Source organism: Opisthorchis viverrini (assembly GCF_000715545.1).
Source record: "Opisthorchis viverrini unplaced genomic scaffold opera_v5_121, whole genome shotgun sequence".
Lineage (NCBI taxonomy): Eukaryota > Metazoa > Platyhelminthes > Trematoda > Opisthorchiida > Opisthorchiidae > Opisthorchis > Opisthorchis viverrini.
In genome coordinates, this window is record NW_008751776.1 from 1,277,950 (window position 1) to 1,296,295 (window position 18,346).

General features: G+C 44.4%; 2 protein-coding genes across 2 annotated transcripts in view; one reads left to right on the plus strand and one right to left on the minus strand.

The window, feature by feature from the left end:
* The window catches only part of T265_06029 (hypothetical protein), a gene marked incomplete at both ends in the record, with an annotated part of 33,847 nt that extends 18,601 nt beyond the window's left edge, over positions 1 to 15,246 (plus strand). The window contains 2 exons of the mRNA XM_009171188.1: positions 13,609 to 13,693; positions 15,034 to 15,246. Of these exons, the coding sequence (XP_009169452.1) occupies positions 13,609 to 13,693; positions 15,034 to 15,246 (298 nt within the window). The remainder of the gene's footprint in view (positions 1 to 13,608; positions 13,694 to 15,033) is intronic.
* The window catches only part of T265_06030 (hypothetical protein), a gene marked incomplete at both ends in the record, with an annotated part of 146,642 nt that overhangs the window by 52,121 nt on the left and 76,175 nt on the right, over positions 1 to 18,346 (minus strand). The window contains 2 exons of the mRNA XM_009171189.1: positions 7,218 to 7,455; positions 14,998 to 15,153. Of these exons, the coding sequence (XP_009169453.1) occupies positions 7,218 to 7,455; positions 14,998 to 15,153 (394 nt within the window). The remainder of the gene's footprint in view (positions 1 to 7,217; positions 7,456 to 14,997; positions 15,154 to 18,346) is intronic.

Here is an 18,346-nt window from a genome sequence, read left to right on the forward strand (position 1 = left end):
TGCTTCAATGAAAAATGAAATTTGGTGAGCTGCGAAAATATGAACGCAGATTAGGATGCAACATTTTGGCCTAAAATTTTTCATTCCACTCGCAAAGGTTTTGCAGCTAAGAGTATTGTGTGGCCAATAGGCCCCCTCTGTGGCAAGTTATATTGGTTTGCGATCTTTGTTTTGGCCCACCTGCATGAGAAAGAAAAGTACGCGCTCCAAATGACCTCGAGTAGGAGGGATGACGAGTGCTAAATGTGGGTTCTTCAGTTCATTCTTTTGACACCAGATACGCAGGAGTACTAAATGTATGGAGATCCAGTTCATAAGACCCGGATCAGGTTACCACACACTCACAGACCAAGCAGAACTAAATCTTGCTAGTCTCAATCCATAATGCCTGTGCCATGGGTTTTCTCTCGATTATCCCTCCCAAATGGAAGCACGCATGTTGGTAAGACATCTTGGTATCCTTGACGAAGAAGGTGTGTTACTACTCGTTGCCTCCTACTAACCAGTATGTATATTCAGTGTACGTCTTGTGTGCACCGCACTAACGTTCCCCACCAAACAACACGAGCTTCTTGGTGTGCTACTTCTAAGTTGCTGCATAGGCGAACTGACTTGTGTCAGTTCGAATGAGACCAACCGTCCCGGATCGTTTAATTTTGTCATACTGCAGTATTCTGAACAAAGCAATGTCATTGAAGGCTGATTAGGTTCAAAGATCACTTCGTGACAAGGCTGAAAACTAGCTGTAATAAATGAGCAATGGTGGACATGTTGATTGTCCACTCGGCAGCGAAATCGGTTTGAAAAGTTTGTATCTGAAGCTTCAAGCTAGTTGTCCTTTTCTGGAACAGGATGTTGTGATTAACGGTTGCACTAGTGGGAGTTTCCTGTGACATGTCTACCGTATCCGACTCTAATTGCCAGTCGATAATTTATTGTTGGTGCTAGGCATGGCTGTGTACTGGATCAATCATGTGATTATTCAGTCAGCTGACCCTGATATTGTGCGTGTGCACGTGCTAAGCAAAACACCCGTGAAGGTGAAGAATAGGTGTAAGCCTGTTATTGTTTGGAAAGTTGTGCGCAGGTAATCATCCAGGCCATTGATGTAAATAGGGCTTGATTCGTGTACAGGTCGTAGCTTTGCTGCATTCGTCTTGGCATGGTTTTGGTGAAGACTGACCGATCAGCTTCCAGACAGATGTGGTACGACCTACCGTAATTGTACTTAGGTGTTAGTTGTTGAAATTCATTGATAAAAAACAGACGTGGTTAAAAAAGAGTACCGAGAAATTCAGTCGGACATCTCGTGAAGACCTAATTGGCACGCAGATGACTGTATTCCGCTAATTTCGTGCAAATGGACTTCAAGTAGAACATAAGTTTGACGGAATATCAGGGACTGCGCCCACCTGATGAGCCCCAAAGAAGAGCGAAACCGGCCGTGGGCTCTCGAACAGTTTTCAACAACTGTATGAGTAGTGTATTACGCTTACACATCTGTCGCGATATCTCGAATAACGTACCAACTGAAATATGAGGCGGCCTGGTGCAGCACATTCAGCTGCTTGGAAACATCATAAACGAGAGATTCAGCTGTGTTTAAGATGAGTCACCCGAAAAGCCAAATCAGCTTATACATGATTGTATTTCGCCAATTTCGTGCAATTTGGGTTTAAGTAGAACATGAGGTTGATGGAAACTCGGGGAATGCGTCCACATGATGAGCGAAACCGGTCGTGGGTTGTCGAAGAGTTTCCAGCAACCTTTGAGTAGTTCAATATGTATATACATGTATTGCGATATCTCGGATATCTTAGCAACTGTAACATGAGGCAGCCTGGTGCAGCACATCACAAACGACAGATTCAGCTGGGCTCCCAGTGAGCGTCTCGCAAAACTAAATTTGTTTGTAAATAAGTATGTTTGGCTAATTTCGTGCACTTTGGTCTCAAATAGAACATAAGTTTGGCGGGAACTCGGGGACTGCGGCTACCTGATGAGCCCCAAGCAGGGAGAAACCGGTCGTCTCGAAGACTTTCCAGCAACCTTACGAGTGGGGTGTTACGTCTGAAACAGACCATTGTTTTTTTCACAGGCTAATAAAGCACAGTCTTTATTAAGTAGTTTTACAAAGGGACCTATATCCAGGGTTTCCCAACGCTCCACCTTTTCCACATCAACTCAAAAACTATGAATATCTTTCGATTTCCTGGGCCGTATAAGGCAATGTGTAGGTCGCACGAGGGGCTCACTAATGACAGGATCGACTGTTGATCCACCAGAAAAAGATGTGGGGAATTATTGTGAACTAAAACGCACCTGTGGGACGTACGACAGCGTCCGCGGTAGCTCAGTTGTAGAGCACTGAGCCGACAAAGAGTAGGTCGAGGGTCCGATTCACGTCCAAAGATCTTGTCTCTCCATTCTCTCCCAAGACTCCAAGACTTCCCCGATCTCCGTCTCTCCTACATTAGTCACATAACAGTCTCTTTTGTCTGCCATGAGTTCCGAACTACACCGAAACTGCTGTTATCTGTGGTGCATTATAGCTTTTATCGTGAAGTCCAATCATCTACCGTATTACTGTGTGTTCTGACAAAGAAAGACAGCCCTGTTACCCTTTTTCATAGACATGGAGCAGCGCACTACACATGTGGTTGGATTGTCGGTCGAGCAGCATCCAGAACTTTGTAACATAACTTCATCTGTTGAGGAGCGCACAAAATATTGTCATCGATTTACTGTCTGAATGCTTTCAGTGGAATGCACAACTACTGACATGATCCCTCAACCCAGGACGAATTAGGGGAAGGTCCACAGCTGATGTTCGGTGGGTTGTCGTGAGTGCACCTAGTTTACTCACTCACCGCTAAGGTTCCCCGGGCAATCGTACCGTATTGCGGATTTGCCCACCTGTTGATGGTACGCGGCGCAGTCATCGATCCACAAGGCGCATGGGCTCTCCAAACCGCACTTTTTATAGCAAGCCGCGTACGCGTGCAAATGCCTCCGGATCGAGGCGCTCGTCCTATCTGGCCTCACAAGCCCAGGATCGATGACTCACTTTTGTGGGCTATGGGAGTAGATAAGCAAGCTGCCTTATCGATCGATCGGTCAACGCAGCAAACGTGAGACGAGCGAAACAGCTGCAACCAGGTCATGCAAAGTAGACCGCTCGTCCTCACGCTGGTTGAGTGGCATTCACATCCTGTCGCAGAGCCCAGTTAGAAAACTACATGGCAATGCTGCTTCATGCAGCGCATAAACAATGCGATCGATGGAGGACTGCATGTGTGAACTGTACAAACTGATGACGTTTCATCGAAGCATTCAATTCAGAAAAACGAAACTGATATTCGCGAATATACACTCATTTGCAAACTAATTTGGTTTTCCGAGAGACTCACCCAGAACCCAGCTGAATCTCTCGTTTATGATGTTCCCGGAGCATTGAAGAGAGACGCATGGGCTGTCGACGAATTTTCAGCAACCTTATGAGTAGTACACTGCAAAGATATAAATGTATCGCGATATCTCGAATATCGTAGCGGCTGAAACATGAGGCGGCCTGGTGCAGCACATTCAGTTGCCTGAGAACATCACAAGCGAGAGATTCAGCTGGATTCCTGGTGAGTCTCTCGAAAAATCAAATTAGTTTGCAAATGAGTGTATATTCGCTAATTTCGTGCAATTTGGTTTCAAGTGGAACATAAGGTTGACGGAAATCCGGGGACTGCGCCTACCTGATGAGCCCCAAATAGGGCAAAACCGGTCGTGGGCTGTCGACGGACTTTCAGCAAACCTTATGAGAATACATTACAAAGACAGAAACTGATACTCCCTTTTGTGTGTGACCATTTTAGCGGCTGGCATTTGTAGCCACAAGGCATTCAGTTTTTTAATATATCTCATCGTATAACGTATAACATCCACAATCTTCCCTTCAAAATATAAACACTACCCTCACAGGATACTAGGTATAAGATCTCTTAAGGTTATTTTTTCAGCTTGAACTGGTTGGGACGATCACCTTGACAACCGTATCGATTCACTTGAGAGTTATGGATGAACCAAACGGGCTAGAGTCCATTGAATGGTACAGAACAACCCTGATTTCTTCGTTTTGGCTAAGCACACAAACTGAAGTGATGATAGTTACCACGGTAGTGTCCTACCACAAATTGGAACACAACCTCTCCACCCCGTGAGCAGAGCGGATGCAACACCCATATAATTTCCGATCTGTACTGTGTTGGTCAGGCGTTGTTGAGAAGTTTCGCTCTGGTATATGGTTGTGAAGATGAACAATGAAGATTTAAGGACAGTGAAAATAGACTGTCCCTTACCTCATTTGAAACTGAGTCAGCCGCTAGGAAGCGCTGGCTCACTGCCTCGAAAAATAGTTTGTAAAAAGGGAAGAGATTCTGACTGCTTTACCCTTGGACGGAAACGTCCAGAAAAGCGTTGTGTAGACGTTTCATCACCATGGAAATCAGTTCAAGAGCTTCCAACACTGATCTGTGCGTTGCAATTGGATGTGCAGCGATTTGAGTAGTTTGTATATTAGCCCAGTATAAAGCAATACGATGAATTCCGGTAAATTAAAAACATGTGTACAATGCACTTTGGCGTATGCACCAGACGTCAAATTAGTCGGCAAAATCTCTTCCAGCGGCAAATTATTTCGGTATTCTGGCTTTTTGAATTCCAATTTACTGTCGCAATCGACTAGCAATTGGCCATAGATGAACGTGACCTAACAAATACCTGAAGCATTTGACAACCGCATTTCATTTTATCGTCGTTTCAACGTCTACGAGAGTTTCGTGCTACTACCGTGATGTACTCCCACCCAGAGAGAAAAAAGGACAACCGACTCTCTGGAAAGTCGAGAATAGTAGTCACAAAACATTGCAAAAGGATCACATTTTGGCTCGGTGTGTTTTACGTAAGCCGATCTTTCTAGTTAAGCGATAGATAACAGCATGAAGAATTTCTGCCAATCAGAATACTTTAGCCAAATATTGCAACAAGGATCCAGAGAAAAAACGTTGTTTCGGCTTGGGTGCAAAGTGCACTGACCTGCAAAGAGTTGACGATGGAGTGAATTTCATCAATTATTCATTTTAAGCAGATAATTAGAGACGAATTCTGTGAAAATTAGGCTTGATTAATGAATCTGTCAATGCACTTGTCCAGCGTCCGATGCTCTTTCGGCTGAATATTGACCCCCATGTCCAATGGACAAAGATAGAAGGCAACCTGTGTTTACTTTACTATTTGGTAATACCAATAAATCAGCTATTTGAGTTGTAATCGTAATCGCAGTATGACTTGACCGTTCGATCTTAGTTCTAGGATAAGTATAGAAAAGGGGCGGGTCTGGTTCCAAAGTATATGTTGCCCTTGAACCAAGGACCACCCTGTGAACCACCCGGTAGCGAAACTACTGACTTTTCCTTCGTGGCCTTCTTATTCTTACAACCTTTTCATATTTATTCTTTTATCCACTTTTATCACGTCTGATCTCTGAAAGAATACGCCAACACACTCCGAAGCGCATCTTACATGGCGATACTGGACTGACTTCTAACGGACTCGTTTCACACGTCATGGGTACGAATCATCAAATCTCAGAGTTTTGGGCATCTAAAGTAATCCATCTACCACATACTTCATTTGCATACCGATCTGGCTTTAAAGAGAGACTCAACTGAATTCAGCTGAATCCCTCGCGTATGATGGCTCACCGAGTTCTGCATGTAGCGTCTCGGTGTGAGCAGCCGAGGCGCTGGCCGGACGAATACATGACCACCGTTGTGTGCACGCAAATAAACTGAACACAGCGCCACGACCATCTATGCGTCTCAAGAAAACGCAGCTTCAATATCCCTTTGGTATCACACGTTCTGATGCCATCTACTTTGATAACACCTGCAAAACTGATAGTACCTCAAAACGCTCCTTGAATCTGACCGTCGTTCCCACGCTGTTTGTCTGTCACTATTCCCTTTGTCTGCTTATGGTATTCCTGCTACACCATAATTGAGCGCGTTGGTTAGCTGAATGCACATATTTCAGCCGTTTGACCTAGTGTTCGGGGGCCAGCCGTCCCTAATAACCGGACAGCACATCATTTGGACGGATGTGTCACGTGCAGGAAACGGGCCAAACGAAGGCATGCCCTGATTGGTCAGAATGCTAGCCAATGCGAGTCAAGCACATGTGACTCGACGCTTCCCGCCCCCTCACGGAGATTCTGGCACGACCTTGTGGAACACACTGTGACAACCCTATAGATATAGTTGTACTAATTTTCCTTTGTCTCCATAAAGGGCTGTGTAGAGCTACCGTGCCCTTTGATACACCATAGTGGGCGGAGCAGGAAGCCAAGGGACCGATACAGAGTTGCACGATCGTACATCAAGACACAACACGTAGTACTTTAAAATCGGTGGATGAGTACCGGCTTAGGGGAGGAAGTCTTGCTTCTGAAACGCAGTCAGCGCACACTGTGGTGCTTGCTTATCCAAAGTAACGTAGAACACAAAAAACTTCCCAAGTTGTTCTGTATATGGCAATCAATCACAATCCAACGTGAACTTACTTCGCATTGCTCTGTCACTGGTTTAAAGAGATACGTACGGATGCAGACACCAATGCAAGTCGATTGCCAAGCTCGGCCAACAGATCAGCAGCCAATAAAGGCACCCGGGCTACCAATGTAATGGTGATACTACTGATGGGGGCCTTCGAGTAGTATGTTTTCTTGTAAATTCGCTTGAAAAGGGAAATCTATTGCGGATTTGTGGACTTGCTTTGTAGCATTCACTTGGACTTGAGCAATACTCAGAGAGACGGGTTCAAGAGAAGATGGATGTTCAGTTTTTGTGATTAAGATGCATATGAGAGTTTTGCTTTCCTGTCCAATATTCTCTTACTGGTGAGTTGGCTTTTTCCAGTGAAAGCCTTCTTCCCTTCGCCAACAGTTCGGCAGATTAACAAAGAGTAGACTATACTGCAAGATTCAGTTGAACGATGTTTTGGTATGATTGCCGCTAGGCAGTTCAGCACAGTTCCAGGATGTTTCCAAGGCATGTTGTCATAATCTCTTTGCAACAAAGTGAGCTAAGAAAACGGATACAAATCTTTCTTGCAAGTATTGGGGGCAGTCTATGAGCGGAAAAATTAGACAGAAACGGTGGAGTACTCACTACATTCCTCTTCTGTGTCCGTCGCAGGATGGTCTCCCATAACATCGGGCAATTCGAGGAGATGGCGTGAGCCTGGGGCTTGGAGTTGACCTTTCCCTGAGTCCAGTTCCATAGCCGGTGACCCCATCATCTCATCTTCTACTTCCCAGGATTCTACACAGGTAGTCACCTGACGGAGCACCTCAAAAATATTCAGATAGTGTTGACGACGAGCCACGTGAGCTGGTGTCCAGTTGTACTAGAAAGTTGTATAGAACACAAGAGTAACTGAATGGTATGGGGCAGTGAATGACGTTGATGTACATGTTTGGGTGTAACAGAGAGTCAATGGCATTTTTATCTTGAAGGATGCCGAATAACTCTATCCAGTCTAGCTGATTAGATCTCACATGCAAATTAAGCTCTTTTGTGTTTGAGTCCACGCAGTCGGTGGATATTTTGAGAGGGTCGCATTAAGGCACTTGCACTAAAGACGATGCCGTTGGCAAAGGGTAAGAAAAATAAAGCCGGGATTGCTTAAAATGCAAGAGACTATAAGAATGTCCAGGGTTATACGGTCTAGGACGCAGGAGATACGCAACAGATATGCAAAGTGCTCTCAGATATCTGTGGCAAGGAAAACCGTCAATGCCAAGAAGACCAAAATAGGTCTATATTGTTGAAGTTTAAACAGAATATCAAATTCACTTTCAACGCCAGCCTCAATGGGAATAGGCAGTGGATTGGCTACTGGCTGATATGTATATGGCAATTATAGAAAACGGAACATTATTGACAGTAAGACGCCATCTGACACTCATATTACGGATATCTTCGATGGAATTGTGCAGTGAATTTTCGGGACTCTTAACCAAGCTCACCCAAAACTTCTAGTTTACTCTGACATCACTTATAGATATGAACATGGAGATATATCCACATGACAGTCTATCGAAAAAGACCGGTTACAAGACAGTACACGCATCTCCACAGCTTAGGTGATTTAATCAAAAATGCAATCTTACCAGGAGACTAAGGTGTAAGCCGCTAGATAAAAGTTTCATCGAATGCCCCAATGAGTTTGCTGGGCACCAAAACTACCTATTCTAGAGTACCTTTGTTAAAAAACTGGTTTATTTTGGTCGACTGGCTGGACCAACTCATTATTTGGTAAAACCAGAAACATCCGTCAATGGGATTTCATCTCTTCCCAATTACTCTTCGATTTATCTATAACGGACTAGTTGTGTTCAGAGAACATGAAGTCGGCTGTCGGCCAGGATAAGCGAGCGTAGATCAAAGTGACGAGGAGGAAAACTACCGTTGGACCACATCTTGGAGGAGGTCTTGACTTCGTGTCTAGATTTACTAGCGATCGATTCCTAGTCACTCGAATATTGCATTCCCACCTGTTCATCTGTCTATTCCAAATGCATTCATATCAAAACCACCCGGCAGAGCAAGTTGGAACGAGTGACCTGAAAATCTCATTGGAACACTGTGTACCCAGCCGTGGTTTGCTCGCATGCGTAGTTGTTTTTGTTCAATTCTGGCCTTCTGGCGGCAAGTAGCGTGTTGACGAACAACAGAAAAACGTGAACGGACCTGAAGTACAAATCGCTTCATCACTCCAAAAATGAATCATCACCAATAAACAAACCTAAGAATTGGTCAGTTAGCACCACTGCGCTAAAATGGAATTTGTGCTCCTCGGTGATGCATGTAAGTGGTGATGTCTCATCGCATAGCGGACAAGTATATCTACGACTGGTCAATGGGAATTGCTTCCATCCAATCGTGATGCTTTAGATGAGTGTTTATTTCATTATTTATCCAAACAAATAGGTATTTTTAAGTCCAGCGCGTTCCCGGTGGGTGGCTATTTATTTCGACTTTTCGAATCAAGATTAAACTTTGAGTTATATCGCTATTTCGCACGTCGTTAGGTAATTCAAGTTCTGAAAACAAGCACGTTTTCCTCAATCTGTATTAAGATCACTACCATAAAGGACCAGCTCCCAGAAAAGACCATCATTAGTTGGCTTGTTGAAGTGTACTTCACTAGCGAACTCTTTTCAAGTAAGGACGAAAAAGATATAGTTGTCTACCTCTCTAAAGAATCGAGTTGGAGAATAATCACAGAAACGGCGAAAATTTCGCTACAGGAAGGTCCAGAAAGGCGATGATCGAAGTTCTCGGAACAATCGTTTGCAGTCACTCAACAGCGCCGAAAGAGGGATTCGTATCTCAGGAATGACCCAAACGACCGGATTTTTGGAGTTTTCCGTCACACAATCATGAGAGGGCTCTGAATTGTCGAACACTTAACTGATGTTCTTAAAGAAAATTGGTTCCAAATTGGTGACAATATGACAACTTGTTTAAAACAACCATGTAGCACTTGCAAACTGCTACTTTTCATGCTCAGTATCATCTTCCTTTTCCCTATCAATACCAGTCACATCACTGTACAAACGTTTGTTTTACTGAAACACAACCGCAACCGCCCGCTTCTTGGGTCCAACGTGACTTTGAGACTTTTGCTGAGTGAATGTTGTTGTGACTGCCGGTTGGCTATAATTGACTGCCGCTAACTCAAAACGTGAACAAAAATTTTAGCTAAAAACACTGGACTAATCTATACACACCTGTGGATTAATATTACGATCACCGGAGATTTGGAATACCAGGAAGGTAGAACTTTTCTTGGTGTGGTTGTTCAACGGAATACGGAACTACGAAATCTCCTATTGTGAACTTGTGACTTTGTATCTGGTTTACATTGTTAATTTGTTCTGTTCACTAGAGACTCCTTAGGGCCATTAACCACTACAACCATATGATTGATTTTACCCCAAAATGGTTGAATGGGTCTCACAGTTCTGCGTGCTCCTGCACAGACTTGTGTAGCACCCCGGGACGGTCCGTCCTCGAGTGGTTTGAGCAACAACAAACAGCACCTCAGGGATCCGTGTTACGACTCCTACCCATACAAACAACTTATTGCATTTCGAAAAACAAAACTGCCGCTATGTAAATCATCTGTTTTCGTCATTGGCCCCTCTACGAACTAGAGGAGTTAACTTCATTTGCTCGCCAGTTTAAACATTTAAATCACCAAATGGTTTAAGCCAATTTTAAATCCCGAAAACTCTTAAAAAAACAACAACATTAAACCGATACTTTTGAGAGTTCATTCTTTTCTGGGAGGTGAGCAAAAGCACTTCCTTCCTAGTACGTGACCTAGAAAACGGCTGGAGAAGTCAGCCATTGATCTGTTTGTTGAGCTTGGCAGTCTGCCAAAAGGGGGAACACCATCTTTGTTGTCGTTGGCGTGTATATGTGCTTCTGTCGTGCGTGCGTCTGTACACTTACTCACTTGTACAGAATGATATTTCTTAGCTGAAAAACTAAATCCTAAATAAACACGTTTTCAGTGGTTCATCTACTGACCAACACACATCAGGATATCTGGATTGAACGCAAAGGTAGTGAGAATCTGTTACCGCAAAGCAGATGTCTGGTGTGCTATTCAAAGCAAAGGTTACCTAACACAGTCTCCGTTAGGTAAGAGGTGACTTTGTGTGTGTGTGTGTGTGTGTCATCCCCGTATAAGGGTAGGCTGGGGGCACTGGACCAGCTCAGTTAGAGGGACTTGGTCAAATCCTTCTGGTGTAAGGGTAGTGGATGGTGCTATTTCGGACGGTCTGAAGTCTTTGGATCAAGTATGTTCACTTGGTTCACAGTGTGAAAGGCAATGTTGTCTGAGTAGGCTGAAAAAGAACTCATAGGGGTGCTGAAGAGTCTTCGACAGCCCATGACCGGTTTCGCCCTTCTTAGGGCTCATCAAGTAGGCGCAGCCCCTGAGTTTCTGTCAACTTTATGTTCTAAGTGAACCCAGATTGCACGAGCCATCTATGGAAAACAGCACCAGGAAAATTTGTTTTGGTTCAGCTGTCTCTGTTATTTTTGTTCTGGCCCCAGACTGCAAGCTGTGAGACAAAGCACTTGGGGTAGCCGTTTCTGATTACGTCCAGTTCGTGTTCCAGAATGTCTTGAGAACCCAGCGTTCGAACTCTTGAAGCCAAACAGAGATCGAGGGCGCACTTGTGTGTGTTGTAGAGGAAACTTGCATACTGCCCAGTTCAGGTTGCCTTGTAGAGGACACTTCTTCGAATGAGGCGATCGGTTCACCTAGCCAGTAATAAGTCCAGGAAGGGAATCGAGTCATTCAATTTCCCATTCAGTGGCACAAATGGTGCGAGTGCACTCGAGCTAGCGAGTCGGTTTGGGACCCGGTCTAAAACGCACTCTTCATTAACGGTACGAAGCGTATCAGTATTGTATTGGTTGTACTGGACGAATTTTGATATAACTTCCAAATCTAGCCATTAAGATACCAACGATAGTGTTTACTGATAGGCTTTTCCGTCCTGCTGGCGATTGCAACCGCATAGTTAAGGTGTTTTAAGCAAAAGAACGCTCATCTGCTGATCAGTCGTCATGATCAGCCAGTCGATGGACGTCATAACACATCCACACACGGTCCAGTCGCACCGGAGAGAACAAAGGTCATTCACTGCTACCTTTGCCCACTTGTTCTCTACTCGGTTGGAGTTCGGATGACCTTTCGACCTGACCTCTCTTTTTCTCCCCACTATTGACAACTTTGGCCTACCAGTGTAACGGTGATCGGGAGGCACGCGAGTAGTATGTATTGTTCGTAGAATTTCGCTTTGCGTCGATTGAAAAAGGGAATTCTGTTACGGAATTCGCGGGGTCACTTTGTAACATTTACTTGGATTTGATCGACGAATGATTGGAGGCAGTGAATCTCCAGGAAGACTCGTTCGGGAGAAGATCTGTGTCCAGTTTTTGTAACTAAGATGCAGATTAGAGTTTTGCTTCCCTGTTCAATGGTCTGTAACCGGTCAGTTGGCATTTCCAAATAAATAACTCCGGCAGCGAAGGCTTCTTCCTTTCACCAGTAGGTGCCAACCTGTATAGATAGGCAATCTGTTTTAGGCCTTACTGTGTTTCCATTACCATGAACGTTCAGGGGAGAACCAATAACGCAGAGCAGTCACCGAAGTGGAACAAACAGACTCAGTCCACTGATGATACGCCCCTCTACAAAGTATTCTGATGTGAAACGGCCTCGTCCGGAAAAAACGTCGAACAAAGAGTGTGTCCTACTCCCTCCATCGTGGACTAAGTAAATAGGCGGAAAGATGTACTTAGAATTGTTGAAGTTAGGTCATACTTTGAATAAATTGTTTGCTAGTCTGAGTGCTTGCCCTGAACCACGTATTAAGTCACGTATGAAGATCTCTCAGAATGATGTCCGGTTTGGGAAACTTCTAGCTAACAAACTATGGGGACAGAAGCAGCTCTTCAAGCAGTGCAACTATTGGGTCGATATCGATAACAAAAACCTCACTGTTAGGCAGAGTCTATGCAAATACCTCAGTGCAGAAACGGATAGTTGATTGCTGAGTGTGTAGACCATCCTCAAGGAAGATAATCAAAGAGGGAGGGCGGTAATCTGAAGAATGGCCTCTTTTCGAAAGATCGCGAAGTAGAACTTGGCTAACGAGAAGCGTACTGTTACAACCTTTATGAACGGGGCCTACTCTAGGAGTGATTACCGTATCTTGAATTTAAGGCAACTCGTGGGGTTCTCATGACCTCGGTGGAGAGTCCGGTAAAGTTCCAGCTGACATTAAACCAGGTTGGGATAACGAACCAAAGAAAAGCTCCAAAAAATCAAAGCTAGAGCCTCTGTAGCTGAAAAAAACATTAATTCTTTCGCGCTGTACCTAATAGTGACCTCATTGTTCGGTTTCAGACCTCATTTGACCAAAAAAGATTAAAAAGTTGTACGTTGGTCTTATAGATACACCATATCGCCTGATTGTTGTGGGCATCACATACCAAATGCTTTATTCTCACAAAGCCAACAGAACAACATAAGCGAATTGGCAACATCTAGGAAAGGTGGTTACGCCAGCTGAATAATCGATCAACCAAAAGAGGCAGATGGATATTTTTTGGATACACATCCTAGATGGTCGTGCTCCAAATATCGGATACCTGATCCACATAAGCAGTGAAGCTAGACCACGAAAAACATCTGGTGCGTCACGTGCTAATTGCCACCATCAGTGTACCGGAACAGGTTCAGCAAGCTTAGACCCAGGTACTCAGTTTTGACACTCCAATTGCCCGTCACGTGCAATTGCCAACAACAGTGTACCGGAACAGGTTCAGCAAGCTTAGACCCAGGTACTCAGTTTTGACACTCCAATTGCCAGTCCTAGTTGTGAATGAGGGTAAACAAAAGTGACGTTTTAAAGCAACCGGATCATCCTGTGTTGTACCGTAGACCTATCCTATTGCAGTGCTCTTGCAGACAACAAAGACGTGAAGATCCTGTGGGATCGAATAGCATTCGTTCGACAGAATGCCTTGGGATTAGCCAGAGAACCGAAATCCGGGTAATTCGTCATGTTCGTCAAGAGTGATAGAATATCCCGAAGCTAGAAATTTTCGGCCTGTCAGGTCATAGGCTGTTCTCAAAAAATGAATGAGCTGACCGGTTTCCCATAGAAGTAGTTCGAAAATGTTGCATTGGTACTTATCCAGCAATGTCTCCTACAATTATTTGGTCATGCTCTGCGCAGGTCAGGTAAATAGCCAAATGAAAATGTAGCCAAGATGGTGAGATCTTTTTTGTCTACGTTTCGATCTGTATCCAGTTCATCACCAACGATCAAACAAAGTGGACACAATTCGTGCAGGGGGATTCCAAGAACCTATATTTGAATTCTATCGCAACTAGCCACAAAACCTCTATGGACAGCTGTTTTCTTCAGGTTGAAGAGTATTAACCGGAAAAAGGAACCTTGGTTGGTTGGCTGATTGATCAATTTGCTTTTGCCAGAGTCCGTTGCCATATAACTACGATTAGTCCATTTAGCTTCTCCCTTCACAGAAGTTTTGCATCCCAGTAAAGAGAGTCACTAGCGGTTATCTCTGCTCGTAGGAATTTCGAATGCCCGCTCTAGTACATGTTGCGTCATGCGTGTGGAGTCCAACCGAACTGAACAATCCATCTAAACGATGGGGCGGACTCACTCTGGTTTGTATGACGGCAGAACAAGAGATCGCTTCTGTTCCGAGCACAGCCCTTCGCTATCAGATGCCTTCAGAAAGCCCACTACAAAGCAGCGTGCAGAACCCGACATTTTTGAACCCAACCTTGACCGAAATCCCCCTCCGGCTCATTATCATTTCCTATCCTACCACATCCCCAATGTTAGTTTTTCATCTTTGCCTGGCCCGATGCTGTGCTGTTTGGTGTTTATCCGCTACGCATATTTGTCGTGAACACGGTAGACGTGAACTGAAGTAATCCTACCAAAACATCATTTGGCATCAGTGTTTGTTTCATCGAAGGAACGGGTGTAGTCAATGTAGATTCTGTCCACTTTGTCCGGTATCTGTTGCCCCTCTTACTTTCCAACCAGTGTTTAATTAGACGGCAACACTCCTGACCGTGTCATGCTAGTATCGTAAGCTGTAGTTCATTGTAAGTGCAGAAGGTTGATGGATGGCTGACTTCTACATCAGAAGTTTATCAGTAAACTTGGTTGTACGCTGTCCATAAAAGCGAATATTCGTAAAAATCATTGTCCCCCTAGGACACCCATGAACCTTTTTTTTCAGAACCGCCCAAAGTTCAGTGTTTCATTCAGAACAGAAGATTATCTACAAAAGATGATAGACCAGAGGTGCGTACCTTGTTTCGCATATTTGGGTTGGCTCCACTTTCCAGCAAGATGTAGACAACTTTGGCGTGACCCTGCTGAGCCGCCAAATGAAGAGCATTCGAGCCCATACAGGTTTGTGCGTTCACATCGACTCGTTTGCCGAGGAGGAAACGGACCATATTCGCCTATGCAAGAAAGAAGCGAGAATGTGGGTGATCATGGGAAAGCGTCAGGACAAAGCTGATGAAAGCACCGCCTACCGATCACCGACAGTATAAAACCGGATCCGCTTACTGCTTCTTGAGCGGTTACCGGACATCTAAATGGTGACAAAACATGAAGTTGAAAGAGTCTAGGCTCGCTGTCTATGCAGCTATATGCAGTATGCTATACCAGCGTTGTGGTATGCAATGCAGAAAACACACTACAAACTACCGCTACCGCATATTGTTCCAAATATTTTTGGTTCCAGAACGACAGCTGAACGACAAGCAGCCAATGCGACTCAACTGAAGAAGGAGTGACTTTGACAAGATGAAAACGGATAGCAGAGAGATGGAACAACATGCAACAGTGCGAGGCCGCTGCGAAATCAGTGTTTGTTGCCCTCAAAAACCACTTAGTCTAGTTGTTCAATTAGAATATAGCTACGGAAGCCAGGAGGGACAAGGATGATCCTAGAAACAGTTAGCATAGGACAAGATATTGTTACTACCACTATAACGGTGGATACTACTGATGAGGCACGCGAGTAGCATGTTTTATCGTAAATCCGCTTCGCGTCTCCTAAAAAGTGACATCTATTACGGAATTTGTAAAGTCGCTTTGTAGCGTTTGCCTCCATCTGAGTAACAGTCAATGAATATCCAGGGAAGTTCAGGAAGACGCGTTCAAGGAGAAGATGGATATTCAGTTTTTGCAAACAAGATGCACATGAGAGTTTTGCTTCCCTATCCAATAGTCTGTAGCTGTCAGTTGATGTTTTGTACCAAACAACTTTACCGCGAAGGCCTTCTTTTCACCACTGGTGCTAGGCTTTGACCCCAGGATCTAGGCCTCTGGTTCAACAGCTCCCGATGTGGTCATCATATGACTGGTTATGACAAAACTGAGGATAGCGTGTCTGTGCACTTTCACTGAAAATCCTGAATGGGATAAATCATCAAAAGAAGAATAAGAATCTGAAAGTGAATTTTGCGCGCCAATCCCGTGGTGGCCTAGAAGTGCTGGATGATAGCTGAGAACTTAGAACGGCACCGTCAGGTTAGATGTGAAAGGGTTCGGCCTCAATCATATGCGTTGCTGGAATCAAAGTCGTAACCTTGTCTGTGCGAACCTGGAGTCTATCCGGCGTTTGTGGATGGCAACGATAGGTGAAGCTGATTCGTCCTGTCATAGAAAACGGTCTCTGTAAAGTAAGTTAATGCTACCAAACAGCTTTTCCCAAGGAGCGATAACCCAACACGAAATCTAGGATTGAGTTGAATGCTTGTTACAGCTCGCGCAAAGAGTTCCTTGAAGTTTCAGCTGCTTGGGAACAGTAAAGCGGATATTGCAAAAAAATTTGGCAGTCATTTTGGCATCAGGTGGCGGAGTCAAAGGAGGTGAACTACAGGGGAGAAAATCACAGCGTTTCACTCCACAGTTGCAGATGCGAGAGCTCCTCTAGAGGCCACATGATTTGACGGTTGACAGAAAGAAACCCATCCCTGTTACATCCACTTCATAGGTCCCAGTCAGGAAGAACCGATTATCGGAGTGTGTTTACAGGACTGAATGCATTCTTACCCGTGTATTCGACCCCTTTTGGTCTTACATGATTGGCAGCTCACAGATTCCCTACGATGATCGTAAAAAGTCAGGAATATCCACTTCACTGCTTACACGCAGTCGTACTAATTCCTACCTCATTGGCCGGAACGACAAACAAATTTATCAATCTGAAAAACAGCGTGGTACAAAAGACGGAATACCTTCACCGTGTGCGACACTGTGGATTGTGTCGATCAGGTCCAATTAATCGAGCCTTCATATTAGTACTTTTCCTAAGTGAATATGGATTCCGGCCTTGAAAACAAACCCGAATGCGCATATAGTGCACACGAAAAGGCGAACTTCGTTGAGCGGGAGTCGAACCTCTCGCTCACCAAACAAGCACTCTACCAATGGGCGTTTGTCTTATCGCATGCAGAGCCTGCAGTTGAGTTCCTACCAAAAATATGGAGATGGCTTATATGCCCCTTTCAAGTCCTAGTATAAAATTTGCCCGTTTATCTCAGTGTTGAAGCGGCTATGGCGTTGGTAAGTAAACGAGGTGCACCGACGTTTTTTTTCAAAACATGACCGAATTCGAGTTGCGCAAAAACAAACCCGAATGCGCATATAGTGCACACGAAAAGGCGAACTTCGTTGAGCGGGAGTCGAACCTCTCGCTCACCAAACAAGCACTCTACCAATGGGCGTTTGTCTTATCGCATGCAGAGCCTGCAGTTGAGTTCCTACCAAAAATATGGAGATGGCTTATATGCCCCTTTCAAGTCCTAGTATAAAACTTGCCCGTTTATCTCAGTGTTGAAAGCGGCTATGCGTTGGTAAGTAAACGAGGTGCACCGACTTTTTTTTTCAAAACATGACCGAATTCGAGTTGCGCATAAGAGCCCTGTAAATTCTAGGTGAAATGAACTCGAACCTTCGTCAAGACAACGATACCATCAAACGTGTGCCCTTGAACCGCCAACGGAAGACGGTATCAGCAATCAGTTTAAAACAGGACCGCAAAGTCCCTACAACGGCTGCTTCTGTTTCGTCGCCAGTTACGACAAACTATGGAACAGAACTTATTGGACTGACGCAAACAGAAGGCCTTTCTGTGGGAGCTCTACCCATTTTGTATAGCCATCCAACTATTTCATTTACGCCTAGTTAATCTCGAAAAGTTTTGGTGGTTCTTTTGAACTGGATGGTACAGTGATTAACTCCCATCCAGAGTGATTCGTTAGATGCGCGTAGCTCCACATTTTCAGTGGGAATCTAATGGAATTTGGCATTTCAACACATGCATCCAGGTGGACCATCATATACCACTGGTGGTATATGATATTGACTACTAGTTTACCAACAATCTCAGGACCTTTATCAGTGTTCGGTATAATAATGTTCTTCAGACTCTAGGAGCGTGAAACTACTCCAATATCTGAGTAATATTCAAACTTTTCGAGACTTGAATTTTGCTACAATCACTCATATAGCAGTACAGTGACAACATTCGAAATCCTATTTAAATATATCTTTCTATGCAGTACGATTTGATTACCTGCTGATCAAGGGTATCCTATGACAAATTGACCAAAACTGATTAAAGGAATTTTTCGGAGGCAG